Source organism: Caretta caretta, chromosome 10, assembly GCF_965140235.1.
Source record: "Caretta caretta isolate rCarCar2 chromosome 10, rCarCar1.hap1, whole genome shotgun sequence".
Lineage (NCBI taxonomy): Eukaryota > Metazoa > Chordata > Testudines > Cheloniidae > Caretta > Caretta caretta.
Window position 1 is genome coordinate 7564286 of NC_134215.1, and position 22023 is coordinate 7586308.

General features: G+C 43.5%; 1 protein-coding gene across 5 annotated transcripts in view; it reads left to right on the forward strand.

Moving 5' to 3' along the window:
- The window catches only part of TOM1L2 (target of myb1 like 2 membrane trafficking protein), a 67209-nt gene that overhangs the window by 35748 nt on the left and 9438 nt on the right, over nt 1-22023 (forward strand). For 3 of the 5 annotated variants that reach the window (XM_048867683.2, XM_075117576.1, XM_075117575.1), the window contains exons 7-14: nt 1128-1244; nt 3939-4072; nt 7634-7682; nt 8214-8337; nt 9198-9315; nt 12592-12667; nt 15174-15239; nt 21540-21599. In XM_048867683.2, the coding sequence (XP_048723640.1) occupies nt 1128-1244; nt 3939-4072; nt 7634-7682; nt 8214-8337; nt 9198-9315; nt 12592-12667; nt 15174-15239; nt 21540-21599 (744 nt within the window). The remainder of the gene's footprint in view (nt 1-1127; nt 1245-3938; nt 4073-7633; nt 7683-8213; nt 8338-9197; nt 9316-12591; nt 12668-15173; nt 15240-21539; nt 21600-22023) is intronic. The other 2 variants (XM_048867684.2, XM_048867685.2) reach the window with 2 other exon arrangements.

Consider the following 22023-nt stretch of genomic DNA (forward strand, 5'->3'; position numbering starts at 1 on the left):
TTGTGCCCACATATCTATTCAGGGGACACCATCACAGGGCCTAATAACATCAGCCACACTATCAGAGGCTCGTTCACCTGCACATCCACCAATGTGATATATGCCATCATGTGCCAGCAATGCCCCTCTGCCATGTACATTGGTCAAACTGGACAGTCTCTACGTAAAAGAATAAATGGACACAAATCAGATGTCAAGAATTATAACATTCATAAACCAGTCGGAGAACACTTCAATCTCTCTGGTCACGCAATCACAGACATGAAGGTCGCTATCTTAAAACAAAAAAACTTCAAATCCAGACTCCAGCGAGAAACTGCTGAATTGGAATTCATTTGCAAATTGGATACTATTAATTTAGGCTTAAATAGAGACTGGGAGTGGCTAAGTCATTATGCAAGGTAGCCTGTTTCCTCTTGTTTTTTCCAACCAACCCCCTCCCCCCCCCCAGATGTTCTGGTTTAACTTGGATTTAAACTTGGAGAGTGGTCAGTTTAGATGAGCTATTACCAGCAGGAGAGTGAGTTTGTGTGTGTATGGGGGTGGGGGGGATGTGAGAAAACCTGGATCTATGCAGGAAATAGCCCGACTTGATTATGTAAAGAGTTGTCACTTTGGATGGGCTATCACCAGCAGGAGAGTGAATTTGTGTGGGGGGGTGGAGGGTGAGAAAACCTGGATTTGTGCTGGAAATGGCCCACCTGTTGATCACTTTAGATAAGCTATTACCAGCAGGACAGTGGGGTGGGAGGAGGTATTGTTTCATATTCTCTGTGTGTATATAAAGTCTGCTGCAGTTTCCACGGTATGCATCTGATGAAGTGAGCTGTAGCTCACGAAAGCTCATGCTCAAATAAATTGGTTAGTCTCTAAGGTGCCACAAGTTCTCCTTTTCTTTTTGCGAATACAGACTAACACGGCTGTTCCTCTGATACTTATCTAGAGTAATCTATCTTCTTTATGATGAGATGTAGTAGCCTCTCTGTGATCTCCAATGACAAGCATCAGATTTACTGTTCCCAAGTCAAATCACAGAAGCAGGGGAGTTGCAGAGCCAGTACTTAAAAATGTTCTGCTTAACACTGAAAGGTAATATGGTCCTTGCTTTCTCTCCTCCCCAAAAATAGATTGCCCGGCTGCGTAGTGAACTGGATATTGTTCGTGGGAACACAAACGTGATGTCTGAAATGTTAACAGAAATGGTTCCTGGACAGGAGGATTCATCGGATCTTGAGTTGCTACAGGTAAGTGTGTTTTCCAGCAAATCTGTTCCTGGAGCCTGGCATGATGGGGGTTTCCTTTTCCTACGCTCCACTTCAGTTCCTTGGTTTGTCTGGTTCTGTATTGGAAGTGTGCTTCTGTCTGGACTCCTTAACTGGGCAATAGTCATGCTTTTTGGATGCTGTTGTGCAATTGAGGTATGTGATGAAATCCTCAAGGCGACTTCAGTCCTGTTCTGTGAACTTTGCTTGTTCCTTAATCTTTCGCTAATGCTGTGGTATTGAACCCGAAGAAAGAATTGAAATTGGAGGAAGGCCAATGCAATCCGTACTTCAGCAAACACTTAAGGTCATCTTTATAATGGCAAAAAGACCCCAAATCCTGACAGAGCACAAACCTATTCTCTGTTCCAGGATGGATTAAATTTTACCAAGGGATACTGTCAATTCTTCGTCACTTGAAATCTTTATATCCAGACTGGATATCCCTTTCTTAAAGGTACTCTAGCTCAGCCAGAAGTTATGGGCTTGATGTAGGATACTGTTCTTTGTTCTCTGGCTTGTGCTGTGCAGGTCAGACTAGATGATCATAATGGCCCTTCTAGCGTTAAAATCTATGAATACATTGAATCAGCAGTATTCCAGATGAGCCAGCCTTAATGGGACTAAGTTCATCTCCCAGGCTTCATGTCTTGTTCCCCAAGCCAGCAATGGCTGAGGGTGCTACTGGGGCAGTACACTCAGTTGCGGGCAGGCAGGTAGCCATTCAGCAACAGGAATGCTGAAGTAGACAAGGTCTCTGCCCTGAGAAAGTGATGAGCTGACTTTCCAGCTTCTGTCCCTGTTCGTTACTTGCCTTCTCTTCCAAAGTAGGCTATCGTCTCATCACTGGGCCAGTGGAGGATGTACCCCCACCTCACGTGGCACAATGGGAGCAAAGCAGGGAATTGCTTTCTGTGATGCACCAGAGTTCGAAATTGGTCCAAAACCTGGTCTTTCCGATGCAGCAGCAGTGTCTTGTCTCTAAGCCATCATGGCAGCTGATGGGAGACTTTACAATAGATAAGGAGCCTTTCAGCTACTAAGCCATTTGGATTGGATTGATCAAAACAAAAGCAGCTTCCAGGACACTGTGGCAGACCAAAACAGCACAGAACCATTTGTTTATATTTATAAACAAGCACGAAAATCCTGACCCAGTGTAATGCCAGTCTAGCTCTGAGGTTAGAGAAATGATCACACAGTGAAGTGTGACAGTAGTGATTCTTTATTCAGACTGGTTCTCTCCAGCTGATGCAGCCTAAATCTGGGTCACCGAGGAGAGAGACTATTTTTGACTTTAAAGATGGAAAGGTGTGAGCTGGATACTTATATGTGAAGGACTTCTTGCTTTGAGGTTTTATATCGTCGTGCTTCTTAAATAGTTCCTGACATTTTCCTCCACAATTAAATGTAAACAGCCTGACTAAGAGCCACGACTGAGCAGAATAGATAGGGACTGTCAGCCCTATCCACTATGGCAGCAAGCAAACCTCTGAAATGTCACAATCTGCTTCTAAAGTGACTGGGATCAAAACTGACATTGGAGAACATATTCCTCAAGCTGTTAAGGCAGCTGGATTGCATGAAGTGAAATTTATCCAGAGCTTAGAATGTCAGAGCAAGCAAAGAAAACAAACACGTTTTGCTTTCATCCCAAAGGTTATGTACCAACAAGTCATCCTTGTTTAGTGCTGAATTTCCTCTCTGGGGAGGGGTGGGAGAAGAGGCGGAACATGATTTGGTTGAAAAGCTTATTCTCATTGGAGTAAAACTGGGGTCTCGCCAGTGGCATCAGGCAGCTCTCCTGACATGTCAGTTTTAACCTCTGGTCCATACAATTGCAACCCTGTGCCCTCTGAGACTGCCAGAGGTGAAAGACTATACCCATTAATTGGTGATGGCAGAGAAAGCAGATCACTTAACTAAGGCAAACTTGAACCCATATCCCTTGAGGTGAAAGACATCTACAGGGCACACCTCCGTGCAGTCTAGCCTTTAAGGTTCTCTCCTTAATCATTCAGTGCCCTGGGTTACATCTTATCAGTGGACACGCTGACCCCGGTGAGACTCTACTATTTGGTGTTGTGTAGTACTACTATCCAGAATGTTTTAGCGTTTAGTTCTGCAATGTGTGTAGTTTGTATTTGTTTCCATAATACATGGTCACGCTTTGTGCTGTGTGCTTCCACTTTCCCAGCTGCTGGGGTGTTTCTTTTTCACTGTGTCTAGCCAAACCAGTGGCAAATACCAGTGATCACTTTCCCATGCTCCTAAGCCCGACAGGACAATACCTTTGGTGCTTTGTGCTGCTAGGCAGAAAACCTGGGTGTGTCCATTCTGGGAGGCCCTGGCTGTAGTATGCTTACTCCCAAAAATATTTATGAAAATAATCCATAGGTATTTAATTTTTTAAAAATCTTTGCCATGTATTTATGATTAAAGAAGAACTAGACACAGAATCATAAATAGGCCGTCAAGGTTTTAGGCCATGGTCCTTCTGAAACGTGTGTTCTCTTGGGTGGCATTTAATCTTCCGTAATCCACATTGTGTTGGTGCTTCTCATCTGATTGAGAATGCTGAGCCAGTGATGCATGTGGCTGAAAACAGAGCCCAAGCAAATATACTTGTTCTTCACTGGTTATTGTAATACATGCGTGTACAATTTATTTCCTTAGGAACTGAACCGAACCTGTAGAGCTATGCAACAGAGAATTGTGGAACTTATCTCCCGAGTGTCCAATGAAGAAGTCACGGAGGAACTGCTGCATGTGAATGATGATTTAAATAACGTCTTCCTCAGATATGAGAGGTGGGACACCTTTTCCAGTAGTCCTATTTACTCCCACATTTTGGGTTTCCTCAGAAATGCAGGACAAATTATTAAGCAACCAATAAGATGAAATGCAAAGCAAATTGGAGGAACTGGACCAAGAAACTGGTATGAAGAATTCATATGTTCTCCATTGTGATTGGCCTTAAATTCATCCGTGTCCCCAAGAAGGCTTACAGATTCTGGTTTTAAAAGATGCTGAGATTTTTTTCATAGCCACTGAGTTTTGGTTTCTTTTAGAATTGCAAAAAAGAGAACTGATTTGAATGTAGCTATGACTTCTCAAAGCACTGGGTTGTAAAAGTTGCAAATAAACGCTGGGCTCCTACCTTTTAAATTCAAAACCAGAAATGTGTTTTAAAATTAGAGACTGATTGCTGTTACATTACATATCCTACTAAATGTAGCACTCTTGGGAAAGTTTAATCCTTCCCTGAATGATTGGTGCAGGAGTCAAACCTATTAAAAAAGGGTGCTTGTCTCCCCTACTGATAACACAAGCCTTGTTTATAAAAAAAGCTTTTTAAAAATAAATTAGACTCTAGCTGTGTGATTTTGTGCTGTCACAGAAAAACTGCACATTGATGCAAAAAATCCGTATCCCCAATCCATTTCACCTAGTCTTTTGCACCAGATTCTTCACAATTTCCAAACTAGAATTGTTCCTCATGCTATGAATTGGGACAATTCAACACCTGTGAGCAGGATTTTACAAGTAGCGAAGTGTAAATGTCTCTGCTTAAGGCTCAGAATGAGACCGATTACCCGTAAAATGGTGAAACTTGAAACATTTTTCTCCATCTCGAATCTCACTGAATGGGGTTAAGCTTATTATTGCGTTTTACACCTAAAGGGCAGCTGCACAGTTAAAAAAAACGTTTGAAAAACGCAAATAAATTGCAGAGTCACTGCGTAGGTTTGAATATTTCAAGCATGTAGAAACCAGTTTATCCTCTTCCTCCATTACTCAGAGTTCAGAATTCCAGGTGTTGGTTTCTGGTGCCACTGATGACATAAAATGCAGTCAGTGGATGCAAGCAGGAACTGACTTCTTGAATTTGGAGCTTGTTGGTTCACAGGAGAAAGTGGCTTGTAAATCTTAGTAGCACATATTTCTCAATACAATGGGGATGCTTTCATTTTTGGGAGCACGCAGAGTGGGGCTTGATATTTCAGAAAAGCTGAGCATGCACAGCCTCCACAGACACTTACAGAAATTTGGGCCTAAACTTCCCTCTATATTTGCTCTTAATTGACAATGTAGATTCCACTGTTAGTTTAAGAAATCTTCGCAGTTCACTCTGACATTGTCCTGTTGGCAGAAGGCCCATGGTATTGAATGAACGTGCACAGGTCCTGACTTTCGTACCGGGTGGAGGGGGTTGGAGTTTCTAATTGATCTTTATTCAGAAACAGGCTGACTTCAAAACATTTTGTTGTGTTTCATAAGGAAAGAGGGTGATAGATGGCTTTTGTAAAGGGAAATCACGCCTTGCCAATCTATTAGAATTCTGTGAGAGGGTCAACAAACGTGGACAAGGGTGATCCAGTGGATACAGCGTACTTAGACTTTCAGAAAGCCTTTGACAAGGTCCTTCACCGATGGCTCTGAAGCAAAGCAAGCACTCATGGGATAAGATCGAAGGTCCTCTCAAGGATCGATAACTGGTTAAAAGATAGGAAACAAAGAGAAGGAATAAATGGTCAGTTTTCAGAATGGAGAGAGGTAAATAGTGGTGTCCCCCAGGGGTCAATACTGGAACCAGTCCTATTCAATATATTCATAAATGATCTGGAAAAAGGGGTAAACCAGTGAGGTGGCACAATTTGCAGATGATACAAAGCTACTCAAGATAGTTAAGTGCAAAGCAGACTGAGAAGGGTTACAGTGAGATTTCACAAAACTGTGTGACGGCAACAAAATGGCAGGTGAAATTCATTGTTGACGGATGCAAAGCAATGCACATTGGAAAACATAATCCCAACTATACATGTAAAATGATGGGGTCTAAATTAGTGGTTACCAGTCAAGAAAGAGATCTTGGAGTCCTTGTGATAGTTCTCTGAAAACATCCACTCGATGTGCAGCAGCAGTCAAACAAGTGAACAGAATGTTAGGAACCATTAGGAAAGAGATAAGACAGAAAATATCATATTGCCTCTATATAAATCCATTGTACGCCCACACCTTGAATGCTGCATGCAGATCTGGTTGCCTCATCTCAAAAAAGATATATTTAGAATGGGAAAAGATACAGAGCAGGGCAACAACAGTTAGGGGTGTGGAACAGCTTCCATATGAGGAGATATTTAAAAGACTGAGATTTTTTCAGCTTGGAAAAATATAAAATCAGGTCTATAAAATCATGACTAGTGTGGATAAAGTAAATAAGGAAGTGTTATTTATTCCTTCTCATAACACACGAACTAGGGGTCACCAAATGAAATGAATAGGCAGCAGGTTTAAAACAAACAAAAGGAAGTATTTCTTCACACAATGCACAGTCAACCTATGGAACTCATTGCCAGGAGATGCTGTGAAGGCCAAAACTATAACAGGGTTCAAAAAAGAACTAGATAAATTCATGGAGAATGGGTCCATCAGTGGCTATTAGCCAGAGTGGCTAGAGATGCAACCCATGCTCTGAGTGTCCCTAGCTTCTGTTTGCCAGAAGCTGGGAGTGGATGACAGGGATGGATCACCTGATTATCTGCTTTGTTCATTCTCTCTGAAGCACGTGGCATTGGCCACTGCCAGAAGACAGGATACTGGGCTAGATGGACCATGGATCTGACCCAGTATGGCTGTTCTTACGTTCTTAGATCTGCATGAGGGCAACCCTAGAGAGTGGGGAAGATCCATTTTTAGTGACTGTTAAGGCTGAGTCTGGGCCACAGACATACAGCTAGTGGAAACAAATGACCCTCCCCAGTGTTTTTCCTCTAATCAATCTATTTTAGCTGAAGTGGTTTATTTTGTGCTTGGGGAGTGTCTGCCTGGGCATTGGCCCTGAGCAGCTGCTGAGAACCTGGGAGTGTTTAGACAAGGGGACAGACCCATGAAATGTTGAGAGAGATGAGGTTTGCAGAAGCACTGAATGTACTGTAGCGTGCTCCTTGGGCAGAGCTGTGCTAGGGTACTGCTCTGCAAAGTGGGAAATGCTTGGGGAGGGGGAGTACTCAACTCTCTGGCCAGGGGCATTACCCTTCTGGCTCCAAGTTCTCCTACCCCATTTCTTCAGAAAATCCTGTCAAGTGGCGGTTTATGAAGGGAAGCTGTGCAGCCTCCTTCACACTGCAGACCCTGGATGTACTGGCCTCCATGTGCTGTAAGAGCCAATTAGTCAACACCATCCCTGCTGGAGCCCCGGAACACAACCTCTGTAATAGTTTTCCTTCTTCCTTCAGAGCAGCTGGGAGATCCCACCAAAAGCCCAAAAAAGCTATCTTCACCCCGACGGACATGTCCTGGCTTTGTCTTGAACTTGACTTGCTCCAAGTGCATGTGTGGGTTTGATAGTCTCTCTTGTTTTATAACAGGTTTGAACGGTACCGATCAGGCCGTTCGGCACAAAGCGCCAGTAATGGAGTAAGTATCCAGTTCACCTTCTGCAGTCGTGGTGCACTCAGGAGACTTCTGCCAAACACACGCTGAGTGTCTGCGTTGTAACGCTGGCTATGGTGAAGAACATTTCCATGACTGATTGGTATTGAATGTACAAAATGAGGTGAAAGATAGAGGCCTTGCGGGGCTCAGCTCTTACCATTACACGGCTCCAAAGCTAAAGGGGATGAGGAAACAGAAGGCAACTTAACTAATTCTGAGGTGATAGGGGAGACGTGAGAGATTTTTCAAGGCTGTGTTGGATGAGCTAATACCATAAAAGCAAGCCAGATGTTGAGCCTATACTGCTTTTTGGACAGTGACCCAGCCAAACAAATATCTTTTCTGTCTACTTGTGTTGCATTCATAGTCTAAAAGCCTAATTAAAATACTCCCATTTGCAACAGCTTTCCACAGAGGGCTTTTTTAGGAAGCATCCATCATTCTCATTTTATTTTGTCTCTGTTATAATTGCTCGGCAGGAAGTATAACCTACCATCTTGACTGTCCCAACAGGTGCTGAGTGAAGTGACGGAGGATAATTTAATAGATCTGGGCCCTGGTTCCCCAGCTGTCGTGAGCCCAATGGTGGGGAGCACAGCACCTCCAACTTCACTTTCCTCGCAACTTGCAGGGCTTGGTAAGTACCTAGTTTTTAAAGGGCAGATTAGCATGGAACAGTAGCTGCATGTGACTTGTCCCGAGCCACTCCGTGGTGAGCCTGCATTTGGGTCACTGGGTTAACAAGTGCCTGTGTTTTGTTTGAGGTAGTAGTTACTGGTAACAGCCTGGTGACATTAAGAAGAGCTGTGGGTAAAAAGCATTGTCCAGCAGTTAGAACAGTGGAAAAGGAGATGGATATGGGCTTTAGTCTGTCACCGATTCACTGTGTAACCTTGGGTTATTCGCTTAACCTCTGTGCTTCCATTGTCCTATCTGTAAAGTCAGGATATTACTGATTTACTTGCTCCAAAGGGATTTGAGACTTAGAAGCACTTTTACAAACTTTAATTGAAATCCTCGGATGAATGGTTCTATCCAAGGACAAATCTTGTGTTTTACAATAGATGAAAGGGCTCTTGATCTGGTCATTCCTTTTGACCTCTGCATTGGATTCCCAGCCAGTTTAACAATGGGGAGAAGCACAAGGACTAAGAACTACAGCTGAGAAGACTGGAATCCTTGCGCAAAATAGCTGTCCTCTTCTTTTGTGTCATCTGTGTCAAAACAACAAAACTGGGGGCTGGGAGGAGAGAAGGCAGCTTTATACTACTTAGGAGGTATAGTCTATATCATGGTTCTTGAGTGATGGGAAATCTCTATCCAGGCTACTCAGGGTAAAAATCCAGGCTACTCAGTGCAATATTATGGCTCTCATCTACTTTTCACTGTAACTATCCTATATTGCTGCTGATTTCTTGTGTATCCTAGGTATTCCTGACTGGTACTTGATCACAGTTCACTATTCTATTGGTCCCTTATTCTCTGTTGTTGTTGTAGACTTGGGCACAAACAGTGTCAGTGGAACACTCAGCTCCCTTCAACACTGTAACCCTCGAGACGACTTTGACATGTTTGCACAGACAAGAGGCAGTTCCTTGGCTGATCAGCGGAAGAGGTAAGTTGGCATTTGGTTTTAAATGCTCTTTATTCCTAGGGAACAAAATTTGAGGCCTCTTCAGGTCAAAGTGATCTTATAGCTCAAATTACATGGATTTTCATCCTCTGACCTTACTTAACGTAGATTTTCTCCTGCTGGATTTCATTGGATTATTTGGTAGGTGGAGAGGTCGTTTTTATAGGCGAAGGTCCACTGTAGATTGGTTCAGTAATTTCAGGTGCCATCTTGTTTCACTTCTGAATTTCCAAGTCACCTAGAAACTTAGGAATGAAGTTGCTTAAATTCTTTTTCTACACAGTGGGTCTGGGAATTAACCTTCCCCTAAATAACCCTGAAGGTATCTGAATATGAGAGTAAATTTTGGAAGACTAGCAGTGGCTTAGGGTAAGTCTATACTGCAGTTAAAAACCCGTGGCTGGCCCATGCTACCTGCCTTGGGCTCGGGCTGCGGTGCTATTTATTTGCAGCATAGACATCTACAGTCAGCATGGAGTGCGGGCTCTAGGATCCTGCAAGGTTGGAGGGTCCCAGAGCTTGGGCTGCAGCCAAACCAGAACGTCTGCACTGCAATTAAGTGGTCCCCCGTAGCCTGATCCCTGTGAGCCCAGTTCAGCTGGCCTGGGTCGGCTGCAGGTGTCTAATTGCAGTGTAGACATGCCCTTAGAGTCTTTCACATATAGGTTATGGCTTCAACCTGCACAGGTCTGTAATGACCAATCGTGATCACCTGAGCCTGGGAACTGAATTACCATCTCAGCCTTAGGGCTGATTCCTGCTGCTCCAGATCAAGGTATGTTGGCTGGGCAGCATGAAGAAGCTCCCACACTCTACCTAGTCTGTAGAAAACAAGACGTCCGAGGGCTGCACCTTCCCAAGCACTGAATAGGAATGAATTTTTTTAATGAAAAAGGAACCCATGCTCTTATTCTGAGAGCTTTTGATCTCTCTCATGTGAGGCTCATTAGAAGGAGACTGTCAGGTATTTTTGTTCGACGTAACCCTTCTCTAAGGCCCTCCCTGGTTTCCAATTCGAGGAGATACAGGTCGTATCAGAGATTGGAAGCGAGTCCAAGTACCGCAGGAGGAACAGCACCAATATCCTGCAGCGACAGGCACCTTAGAGATGCAGCCAGGCAGCATCCCGTGCACCTTCGTTCCCTTTCTCAGCTGGTAGCTACCCGCTGCATTCTCTCTCTGCCTGGTTTTCTCAAAAAAAAGATCCTCATCAGGAGAGACCAGGCCTGGAAAATCACAGCTAGGAAGCTACAGCTCAGAGGTCCTGGAGAGCAGGAGGGCTTAAGCAGCCATAAGTACAGATGTCCATGCTGCTCCGGGAGTAATAGAAATATATTTGATCAGTTTTAGCATTTTAATTTAGAGTTGCTAAATTAGCACTAAGGGTGACTGAATTCACACTGGGGTGCTAAGCCTGGGGTAAACATATCATAGTGGGATCCAGATCCAGATCCCTTACAGGGTTTCCGTTATGCCTGTTGTACTTAATGAAACGTGAAACTGCTCTTCTCAGCCTGCAACTCCATCTCTATCATATGGGAAATAATGGAGCAAAGAGCACACGGAAATCCATCATTTCAGAAGGGAGGATTATTGTACCTTCATTAGCTCTTATGCTGTTAAAAGAGAGTGAAGCAACTCCCTAGAGACTTGGCTGTAGCTTATTCTGCTGCAGAAGCAAGGCAGAGAGGTGCCACAAGGACTCCTCATTGTTAAGGCAGAGACTGTGGATCGCTGTCCTCAGGCTGGTAGAAGCAGGCATGCCAGGGAGAGGTGTTTCACCAAGTCAGGCATGTAGCACCACCCAGTGGCTAATTTACAGGTAGGTGTTGGTATCTGCTTGAGAGAGCTGATTACTAGCCCTTGTGCATGAAGGAGAAGTGATGGTAGTGTTCCCTTAGCTAAATAACTATGGTTATGATCCTTTTCAATAGCAATTTTGCATATCTTTTTAAATACCCAGTAAACAGGCAGCAGATCTGGTGAACCGAGCTAGTATGTTTTCCTGCATCTTTGTTTCCTTATACCACTTGTTGATTACTGTGGCCACCTCCATCATGGCCTTCTCCATAACTGGTAGGACCTTCTTCCCTACCCGTTATCTGATGAAGTCATATCTCCCCTTACCTCCACTGGCTCCCCCTTCACCACATCATGTTCATGTTTCTTGTCACCACCTTTTAAGGCTTCACAGAAACTTAACTGGTCTCTATCCAGTCCCAGCTTTTTGCGTCCCCCGCTCTACCATTGATGACAGCTTCCAAGCCCCATGTGCCTGCTTCTTCCCTATCATCTTCATGCATTCTTCTGCACTGTCCTCTGCATTTGGAATGCCCTTTCTGAGCAGACCTCCAAAGCCACCTGAAGGCTCACTTCTACCATGATAACTGTAAGAAACTTAACGATTTAAATCTCATTCTGTCTAAAAAAAACAAACAAACAAACCAAACCCCAACCACCTGTTTGCTCCATTGTGCTATGTCCTAGCCTTCAGTGAGTAACTTGGTAATCATATTTGATGCCTGTCCTGCCTCCTCGCCCGCTCCCTACTCTGTCTCTTACACATCCCATGTCGCATCATATCTGAAATCTATTTGTAATCACCTCGGGTCAGAGAATGTTTTTTTTATCTGTACTGAGAGGCTCCTACTGCACTCATAAAAATGATAAAAATTGGAAAATGTTCAGCGGAGGGCAACAAAAATGATTAGGGGACTGGAACACATGACTTATGAGGAGAGGCTGAGGGAACTGGGATTGTTTAGTCTGCGGAAGAGAAGAATGAGGGGGGATTTGATAGCTGCTTTCAACTACCTGAAAGGGGGTTCCAAAGAGGACGGATCTAGACTGTTCTCAATGGTAGCAGATGACAGAAGAAGAAGCAATGGTCTCAAGTTGCAGTGGGGGAGGTTTAGGTTGGATATTAGGAAAAACTTTTTCGCTAGGAGGGTGGTGAAACACTGGAATGCATTACCTAGGGAGGTGGTGGAATCTCCTTCCTGAGAAGTTTTTAAGGTCAGGCTTGACAAAGCCCTGGCTGGGATGATTTAGTTGGGGATTGGCCCTGCTTTGAGCAGGGGGTTGGACTAGATGACCTCCTGAGGTCCCTTCCAACCCTGATATTCTATGATTCTATATGCTCCATGCTAGTCTCAAATAAAACAAGTGGCAGACTAGTAGATTAGTGCTTAATGCATTTTGTTCTGGCATTCGGGGGCGGCTGGATTTGCATCAGTTCTGTTTGTTCCTTTGTTTCAGCGTGACGTATGAGGATCCGCAGGCTGTCAAAGGACTGGCATCTGCTCTGGACGTTCGAAAACAGAACACAGGAGGGGTACGTCATTGCTCTGAATTACTGCCCTCTGAAACAAGCACTCCAGCACAAAGCTGGGAGCGTGACATGCAATGCTGCATCTGTGTCTGAGTTTAACATTTCATTTGGTATCCCACCAATGATTCAGAAGGTAGCATTGTCCATTGCATTTAGTGTGGATGCCAGTGAGGGCCATGTTGAAATAAATATCAAAAGAACACGTACTTGCTTGGTAACCATTCCTAAAGAGAATTGCTACTTAATGTATTCAGTATAAATAACATCACAAAAACACAGTGGGTGAATGCTTCTGTAATCTTGCAGTCTGCCTGGATGTCTAGCTTTCTGGGAGGAGCCACTGCAGAACTGAGTGGGTAACCTTCTATGAACGCTGATTAATTCTTGTCTATGAAAGTTAATATAGTTGTTCAGAAAGAACACAATCTGTCTGAAGTTATAACAAACTAGATATTAGTGACCTAGAGTGAGAGCTCACACTGGGGATGCCTTTAACTCCTTTGGCCAGCCCCATCTAGGGATGTGAACTGAATAAAGAGCAAGTGAAATTCCCAGATATACCCCCAACCCCCTTTTAGCACTTTGTACACTCATGGTTGTCACTATAAGTCTAGTGATGGCTGAAGGAGTTCAGAGCCCCCAACCTGGCTCTGTATTGACCACTAGGGAGCATGGAAGAGCCAACGCAGCACACATCCTTCTCCATCAGCTGAGTTGCATCTTCCCATCCCATGTTGATCCCCTCTCGATTCTCTCACATGCTGGGAGGTTGCAATATATTCTGAGGCATCTGGCCAGCCCAGCAAACTTTCACTCTGAGCCAGTGAGAAATGGGAATGAATGTTTGTGGGTGAGTCAGACCAGGTGTGCCCAGCTGCTTGCTGCCACTTAGACTGTTGAGAACAGAATCTTTAATCCCTTCTTTGTTGCTGGCTCACTTTGGAATTACCAGTGGTGAGTGTTGATGTGAGACACAAGCCCTTGGCAATGGAGGCTCTATTCCGCTGGTGGCTAAGGGGTTGTTATCCTTATTCATTAGCGGTCTTGTTCTTATTTTATACCTGCTTCGGGCACTGCCGCCACCTGTCACTCACACCAGCATAGATGTTACTCTGCCTGAAGGGTTGTCAGTTCAAAGGACCATGTCTTGAACTAATCTGACTGGTCAAAGTATTTGAAAGCAGTCGCTCTTCTGGACTATTGAATTTGGGCTGTGGGATATCATTACAGCTCAGATCTTCACCCTCTTTTCAAAGGTCCTGATGGCTGTACCGCATAGTCCAAAATAGCCCATTTTATGATTGGTTAACATAAGCACTGCTTGTCTGGGAGGAAGCGTAAACCCCGAATAGCTAGGAGACAAAATACACTTACAAAATGATGCAAGGCTGTTGGGCACTGCTGGTTAGTGGTGATAAAAATGCTAATAACATCGGAAAGTTATCAACCCCTGTTAGTGTAGTAGGAGTAAAGTTGTTGGTAGCTTCTTGTTCTCTCTAAACTAGTGTGTGGTTTAATTAGGACAAGGCTTAACTGAAGGATATTTCGCTTGTAGGTAATCCAGGGAGGGGCCAAAGTCTATTACAGCACATTCTTCTCGGACTTCTCATTTTAATGAGGTTCTCTTATGTTAAAGTTCTTCTCACCAAACTGAAGTAGTGCAGTTGTTCTCAAACGGTGTGCATGGAGAGATGGCTGGTCGTAGGCAGTTGACTATCCTTGCTTCCAGCTGTTAAATCACATGACGACAGCTAAAAATATATTACTTTTACCCTTCCATGTTGGGAACTGCTGTAGTTGCCAGCGAGATGTTACAGGATGGCAACTAGGAAGGGCAGTGCCCATGAGATAACCTTTGTTATCCACACTGTGGAGAAGTTGAGAAGATTGAGTGATTCCACCTCGTGATACGTTCCCCAGCCAGACTCCTGAAATGAGATGTTATGGTTTTGGTCCCCTTAAACTGTGAAGCCCTTAAAGATGTGCAGTTTGAAAGGCGCCAAACTATTTCATCCAGTTATGGTTATTTGCTCTCCCCCGGCCACTATCATCATGTCCTTTGTAAGGCTGGCGTTACCAGGCTAAGCCTGGACAGTCTCTCTGGAGACCAAGAAAAACTGGAGGAAAAATAACGTTTGCTGTGAATTATCATCTCCAGAAAGGGAAGTTCCAGAATGGCTTAAATGTAGGGATTTTTGTGAGGCCCGACAGATTTCAGAGTCACCTAGTCCACATTCTGACGACTTTTAAGAAAAATAGAAACGTCAGCCTCACTTAGAAATTGTGAGCTCTGTAACCTGCCCAAAGGAAGCCAAGAGGCCAGGACTCCTGTTTCTGATGTACAGATCGCACAGAAGGGAGACAGAAACAGGTGGTGTCTTTAAGTGGGTATTACCAGAAAGGACCCTATGCGTAGTATATGCTTCTGATTTACTGCTGTTGTATTATTACCTTATCACGGGTGTTGCTGTGGTTTCTTTCTTGATGGGCATTTCTGCTCTCAACGCAGAGGAGAGGTAAAGGTGGGAGCTCAGACATGGAGCCCATAGACAAGTGGCTAATTACGCAAGGAATGGTGAGGATTTCACCAATTACAATGAACCCTGTTCCCCATTCCCGTTCCTTTTGTAGAATAACCATCCTGTGTTTACCTCTCACCCAACCTGCTGAACGATCACAAATCAGACAGTACAAGGATTTTATTCCGCACCTGTATAATTGTCTAGGGGATGGGGAAAGTTTAATATTCAGGGGGTAGGTCTCCAAAAATTCCTTTTTATATTGCCCAGAGACTTGCAGCCCCGTAAGTCTCTTGTTGGCATCAGTTGTAGCAGTTTCTACTGTCCATCTTTACCTTCGAAACAGGGCTGGGGATCCTGTTAGTTCCTTTTACTGTCTCGATTTATATATGCAGTATCCACTTTTCAAGCATAAACACAAGCTCCATGTATTTAATTCAGGGATGGGTCATTTTCTCGGCTCCTTTTCGAACTCCTTTAATAGCAGCCAACTCCTGCGGCACTTAACTCCATGGCGAGCCCAGCACATGAAGTTTGCAGGATCAAACCTAGTTGGATTGAGTAGCATAGGAGAAGGGTACTTCTCTGTGTCTTTCTCTTTTTCTGCTTATTCTAAAACAAGGGAACCTGAGTGTGCTAGCTGGATTGACATGTTCCATTGGCACTGGCAAATGTCCCATTTAAGGAATATTTCCTGCATTAAGGCTTTCAGGATTGGACTTTATTGGGAGGACCTGGTGCAGGGTTTCCAACTCTGGCAGTTTTATTGTGAGTCTCATGATACTGGTGTTTTACTTACAGCATCAGGTCCTGGAGACAGCTGAGCACATGAGAATCTCAGCATGCCTTTAAATAACAGTTCTGTGCTCTGATGCTTATGATGAAAAGTTTGAAAGTGTGACCTGAGTGTACCTTTAAAGGCTCAGAAACCAGAGGAAAATAAAGAGAACGCAACAATTGTTTTAAAATAACTCATTTTTAAGTCAGTCTCGATTCAGGGGAGGGAGGAGCTGACTCATGTTTTAATGTTTGAGGTTTCAATACTGTGGTGACCTGCTTTCAAGTATAACCACACACATCTTTAGGAGGAGTGGTCAAAGTCCTGACATGAGACTTATTGCGGGTTTGTAGGGGTGTGTGTGGCTTAGATTTTTTGAAGGGGCGGGAAGGGGATTTTTTTGGAAGCGGGCTGAGGCTTTTTACTATTAAACTTAAGAGCTGAGACTATCGAAAGAGCTTACAGGGACTGGGTATCCAATTCCTACTGAAATTCAATGGGGCACCCAACTCCTGGAGGGGACTTTTGAAGATCCCAGCCTAAAGGGGACATGTTGAGAAAAAAATTAAGATCGGGAAAGTAAAGGGTATATGGCATCAGAACACATCCCTGAAATGAAACTGATGGATCCTAAATCGAAAAGTATAACACAAGCCCAGGTTTTTAAGCGAGGTGTGTGAAACTGCACGTCACCAACAACATGCATGCCAGTGCCCAGTGGAGACACAGCAATTGAGTATTTGGGCATGTACATAGCCAGTAAGGTGCCTGACTTGGTCACATTCATTTGCAAATGCCTGAGTGCGTGCTGGGTGCTCTGCATGTGTCATGGGCACACTGTGTGCCCAATTGTATGCACCTAACTTTGAAATGGAACTCTGGTTCCCAGTGTTTCAGACCCACAATTACTAATATAAGCTCGAAAGAGCCGTAAAAGGAATGGCACCTGCTTCTCCGCTGATGCCTTTGGATGCAGTTCCCTGTGACGCTGGCTGGTGTGTGGAGCTGTAGCAGCCACTGATGATCTATTCCATTTTGTTAGAGGCTCATCCATTATGAATAATCCTGTGATTGAGTTAGTTCCCCGTGTTTGCTTTTCCACTGTTTACAAGTGCAGGGAAGCATGAAATTGGTGCCCCTGCTGTTCACTCCATTCAGGCCACTGCCTTATTGAAAAACCAAACACAATATCTGCTTATTGGCTTGTGGTTATTCGGCCTGGAAAAAAGGATACTGCAGCATTCATGGAGGCATACAGATTTTGGGGGGGATCTGGCTGCCCTAGTATGAACTAGGTGCCAGTTTCTGCCCTCACAAGGTGCTCACCCTTGTTCGTATTATATCCCTAAAATAAAACAGGACTAATCATTAACTCAGTTTCTCTCAACCGGCTGTAGTTCTTAACCATATTTATTAATCCCACTTGGTAGTATTTACAGTGTAAATGGAATAATTAGCATCCTAGTCCTGAACTACTGGGTGTTCAAATTCTTTGCAAACTTTTTGTACTGTTGAGATGTGGAAAAGAGGGATGATATTGACATACCTCTCAACTGTGTCTCTACAACGTTAGGGATGTTAAAGGGGAGGGTTTTTGCCTTTTTAAAAAGCAGCCAGAGCATCATTTAAACTTTTTCATAAACCGGCACTTGACTTCTTTCCAAACTGTGACAGCCTTAATTTAGGTTTAGTTCCTTCCTCTCTCTCTCTCTCTGTCTCCCACTCCCTTTGTGCCACCCCCCACACCGTACCCGCATGCATAAGGAATTCACTCTAGGACTCTGTGCACGCTGTTCTAGTGAACTTGGCACTGTTTTCTCCTGCTTATGGTGCTAGCCCATTGGGAGCACCAAGCAGGAATATTTGGGGGGGGGGGCTGCCCCACACAACAACACTAATAATTAATAGGGGCCCACCTTGAGCTGCATGGGGCCCTAAGCATTTGCTGGGTCTGCTTATGCCTACCACGAGCTCTGACTGAAGGTAGGGCCACAGTACTTTAGTGCACGTATTCCAGTTTCTCTCTCCTAGATTGGGACAGCTGCCAAAGTGTAATGAAGATATTGGTTTGTCTAAGTTATCTACATGCTACCTAGTAGCATGCCAGCTAGGTGCCTGTTGCATAAGTCAAAAGCTTACATCTCGTAAACCACCCACTCTACTTTAAAATTCAAAACCACCACTGTTGCCAGCAGGTCAGTGGCCCAATTGTTTAAAAAAACAAACCAGAATTCACCAAAAGCTAAAACAAACTGCTCTCCGCTGCACGTCCTAAAAGACACCAAGCTGGCAGGGGAAAGGGCAGGTTTCTCTCAATAATTAAGATACTTTGATATACTACCTTTATTGTTGGGCACTAACAAATTGGAACGCCACCACATCTGCCTGGGAGAAAGGAAGATTTGGGACTCAAATGTAACAGTGGCCTGTGTGACATGGGACAATTGAGAGGTACATCCTCTTCCCAGAGATAAAATCCTCTTTCCCTGGAGCCTGGTCTGCTCTTCCTTGTGCCATACATAAGCTAGGGAAATACACTTTTGGTGAAAATAGCTTCAAATGTGCCCAGATGAACTCTCTCAACCAAAGTTTTTGGATATCTTTTGGAGATCTTTATTTCCCTTAGTGGCAGGATCCCTCTTCCCACCCTCAATACACCAGGGCCAGTTGAGTCACTTCCTTCTGAAGACAATGTCAAGCTCATTGTCTGTCATTTCACTTTCACTTTTCCAGGGATTCTGTAAAGTGCTTCGTACAATGTTCTGAAAAGGCTAATTCCCTGTACCCATGATGGCTTCAACTGCCTGGGCTTGCCCGACCCATAAGATGTTGCATCTTATTTACAATGTCTCAGGCACAACAAGCTGTGTTAGTGAACATATTGTACATGAGTTAAATCCTCCACTGCAGTAAACACACGCAGTTACAAGTTGCAGACAATCAAGTAGCTAATTAAATTGTTTAAAATTAGGGTACGCTTTAGCTGCATGAGGGTCACTGCAGCCTTAAAAAGACAAGATTGAAGGATTCCTCTGAAATAGGTGTCTTCACACGTGCCTTAGAGCTCTACTGCTCCCATAATATATCCTATGAAGAATTTTTGATCGCCAAGCAAGGGAAGAAATGAATAGCAGCCAAGCAAGTATTGGTGTCAGTTGTATTAAATATCCAGAAAGGAATAGAATTAGCTAAACCAGTACAAGGCTGTAGTCTAACGACAAGTAGCATGAACCTTGTTGGACAGACATTCTAAGAGCATTACTGAGTTCAGTACTGAGTTCAGAGTCTCGAGGTGTCATTTCATACCTGTTTCTTTTCCAGTGGGATCCTATTGAGTAGAAACATAATTTGTGTTATTAACAACATCGCAGGGCCTTTTTAAGGGTAGAATATTGGATGTTATCAGCACTAAGGAAATGGTTTGGCAATACTTTTTTGGTGGGGTCTTTATTGCTGATGAAACCACAAACAAAAACTGCCTTCAAATAATGGTGTCTAACTTTAATTCCAAGTTTCCTTGGATTTTATGGGTTGAAGATTCATCCTCTGTTCTCTTATCCCTCCTTTCTCATCTTTCCCGATTGGACATTTGGACAATAATATGGACAAATGATCTCATTAATTTTGGAAAAACCCTATGAAATCACAAAGAAATCTTAACAATCCATCCTTAGTTTTTGAACTGAAGTCTATTCTTAATGTTGCGTGAATGTTTTATAGGTTAATTCCCATTTTCTGTTTGTGTATAGACTTTTGAAAAAAATGAATTGCAATAGCTTTATAAATTACCCTCCTTTAAAACAAAACATCATAGGTGCCACATAAATACATAAGAGAGACAGCAGTTTAAAACTCCTATGATGTTTTTTAAATTGCTGCTGGCTGAATAATTGCACAGCTGGGGCTCGTGTCTGAAGTCAGTAATCTCCAAAGCTATTAAACCAACTAGTCAGCTCTGCAAGACACAACTTGTTCGTGGAGGCTAGCAAGTCAAAAACTGTCTCCAGAATCTATCCTCCTGTTAATGGCCATTTTTGCAAGTTCTCAGCAACTTGGAACCACTGCCTTCAGCATCTTACATGCATGATCCAGTTTATCCTTGCAAATTAAAAATGGAGACTTGTCCTGCACAGAAATCTGGCCTGTTCCAATCTAAACTGCAAGTGTTCCTGTGGTGTTCGGGATCTCCATATCATTACTGTCAGTTACTGGGCAAACTGCATCTCTGCCTCCTCCTGGTTCTGTCAAGTGCACCCTGGCCTCAACCCTCTAGCCATCATCACCTGTCTCTGCGTAGAATCACATGATTCTCCCACTCTCAGACTGGGCCTATCTTACCAGATGTTTTACCATCATCCACACAGGGATCCTGGTAGGACTAACTTCCCTGAGCCTCTTCCATGGAGCTTTGCTCTGTCACCTTGTCCCCCCCGTCAGAGCTTCTCAGAGCTTCGTGACCTCTTCCTGGACAGCCCCTGGCAACTCACCCCACCTTCTTTTCCTCCAAAGGCTTTAACTGTTTAGTGTTTAGTCTCTCTGCCTGAGAAAACAGCTGTGTCGCTTCGGCTTAGAGCCTGCAAGCATGCCATTGTCTTCCAAGCGTGTGCTGGGGTGTCCTTATTTAGGTCTATTGTGTTACTTTCCTCTTTGCTCTTTCCACAGCCCCTCGGTTAAGTTAGATCCATACAGTCCTACAGGAACTTCTAAGAGCCCAGTGTACAAGAACTTTCCCTCGCTGACCAATCATGCTCACCATTAATACAACAGTTACATCCAAGTATCCATAACATTATTACAGATCAGATCTATGTCCATAACCATTACAAAGCAGGAAATGGTGGTTTTTATCATAATGTGTTTGAATAAGTAGGAAGAGAGCCAGAAACAATGAAAAGAGTCCTCTTTAGGCAAACTACCTTAGCAAGGTTCAGGGAGAATCGCCTGTGGAAGAAATATTTCGATATAATTACTTTTGATTCTGAAGTTTATCCTGAATGTGGTCATTCTGGGTTACTTTCTCTCTGGAAGGACTGATCAAATTGGCTTCATTTGCCTGTGGGAAGACTGCAGTATTTGAACCCCTTTGTTATGTTTGTTACTAACCTTAGACAATGATCAATGTCCATTAAAAACAAAAACAAAAAGCTGGGGGAGGGGGGCAACTGACAAGAATGACCCTCATTTGTCTGACTTCATTGAAACTGAAGTTAGGTATTTCAAAATATAATCCATATCCAATATTCTATCCTCGAAAGTGTTACGTGATCCAGATTAGAGCCATCAGTCCACACTGATGGCTCTAATATGTAATCGGAAAGTTCTCACATCTGGTCACATTCTCCATAATCTTTGTTTTGGTTTTGTTAGCCTCACGGTTCATAATTGACCTTTAAGTGTTTCTTTATTTGCGTGCTATTTGTATTTTGTTGCTTTTTCAGTGCATCTTACAGCTTATTTTGTGGTTTTTTTGTTTTGTTTTTTCCATCTTATTTCTGGCATTTTCCATCATTCTGTGGCCATGATTGTGGATGTATTTTGGTTTTGCCTGCCTTGCTGTATCTCTCGCTGCACTCCATAGATCCCCGTTGCACAGTCCTCTGTCATGGATGACATTGAGGAGTGGCTCAGTACCGACTTGGTGAGACTTGACTTTTTATATTTCGTTTTTCATGTAGGAAGTAGGACTTGTGCATATGCGTAACTTTTAATGCAAGCTATTGTTGCTCCTCCGTGGTTACCCATACGGGGAGGGAATGACACCTTGTAAAGCATATATTTGGTTTTTTTCCCCAGGGAAGGAAATAAATAAGTAATGAGCTGCTGTTGTATTTTCACTTCTCCTTTCTCAGTGTCACAGAGGTGGTATAATTGTCAGAAATTTGGATTTAAGGAACCCAATGAGGGAAAGCATTTAAGCACCTGCTGAAGTCCACCTTTATTTAACACGGTATTTAAGCACATGCTTAAGGCCTATTGAAGTCATTGGGATGTAAGCACATAACTTAATTTTAAATCTATGCTCAAGTGCTATGCTGAATAGTTGGACTGCAGAATTGGGGTCT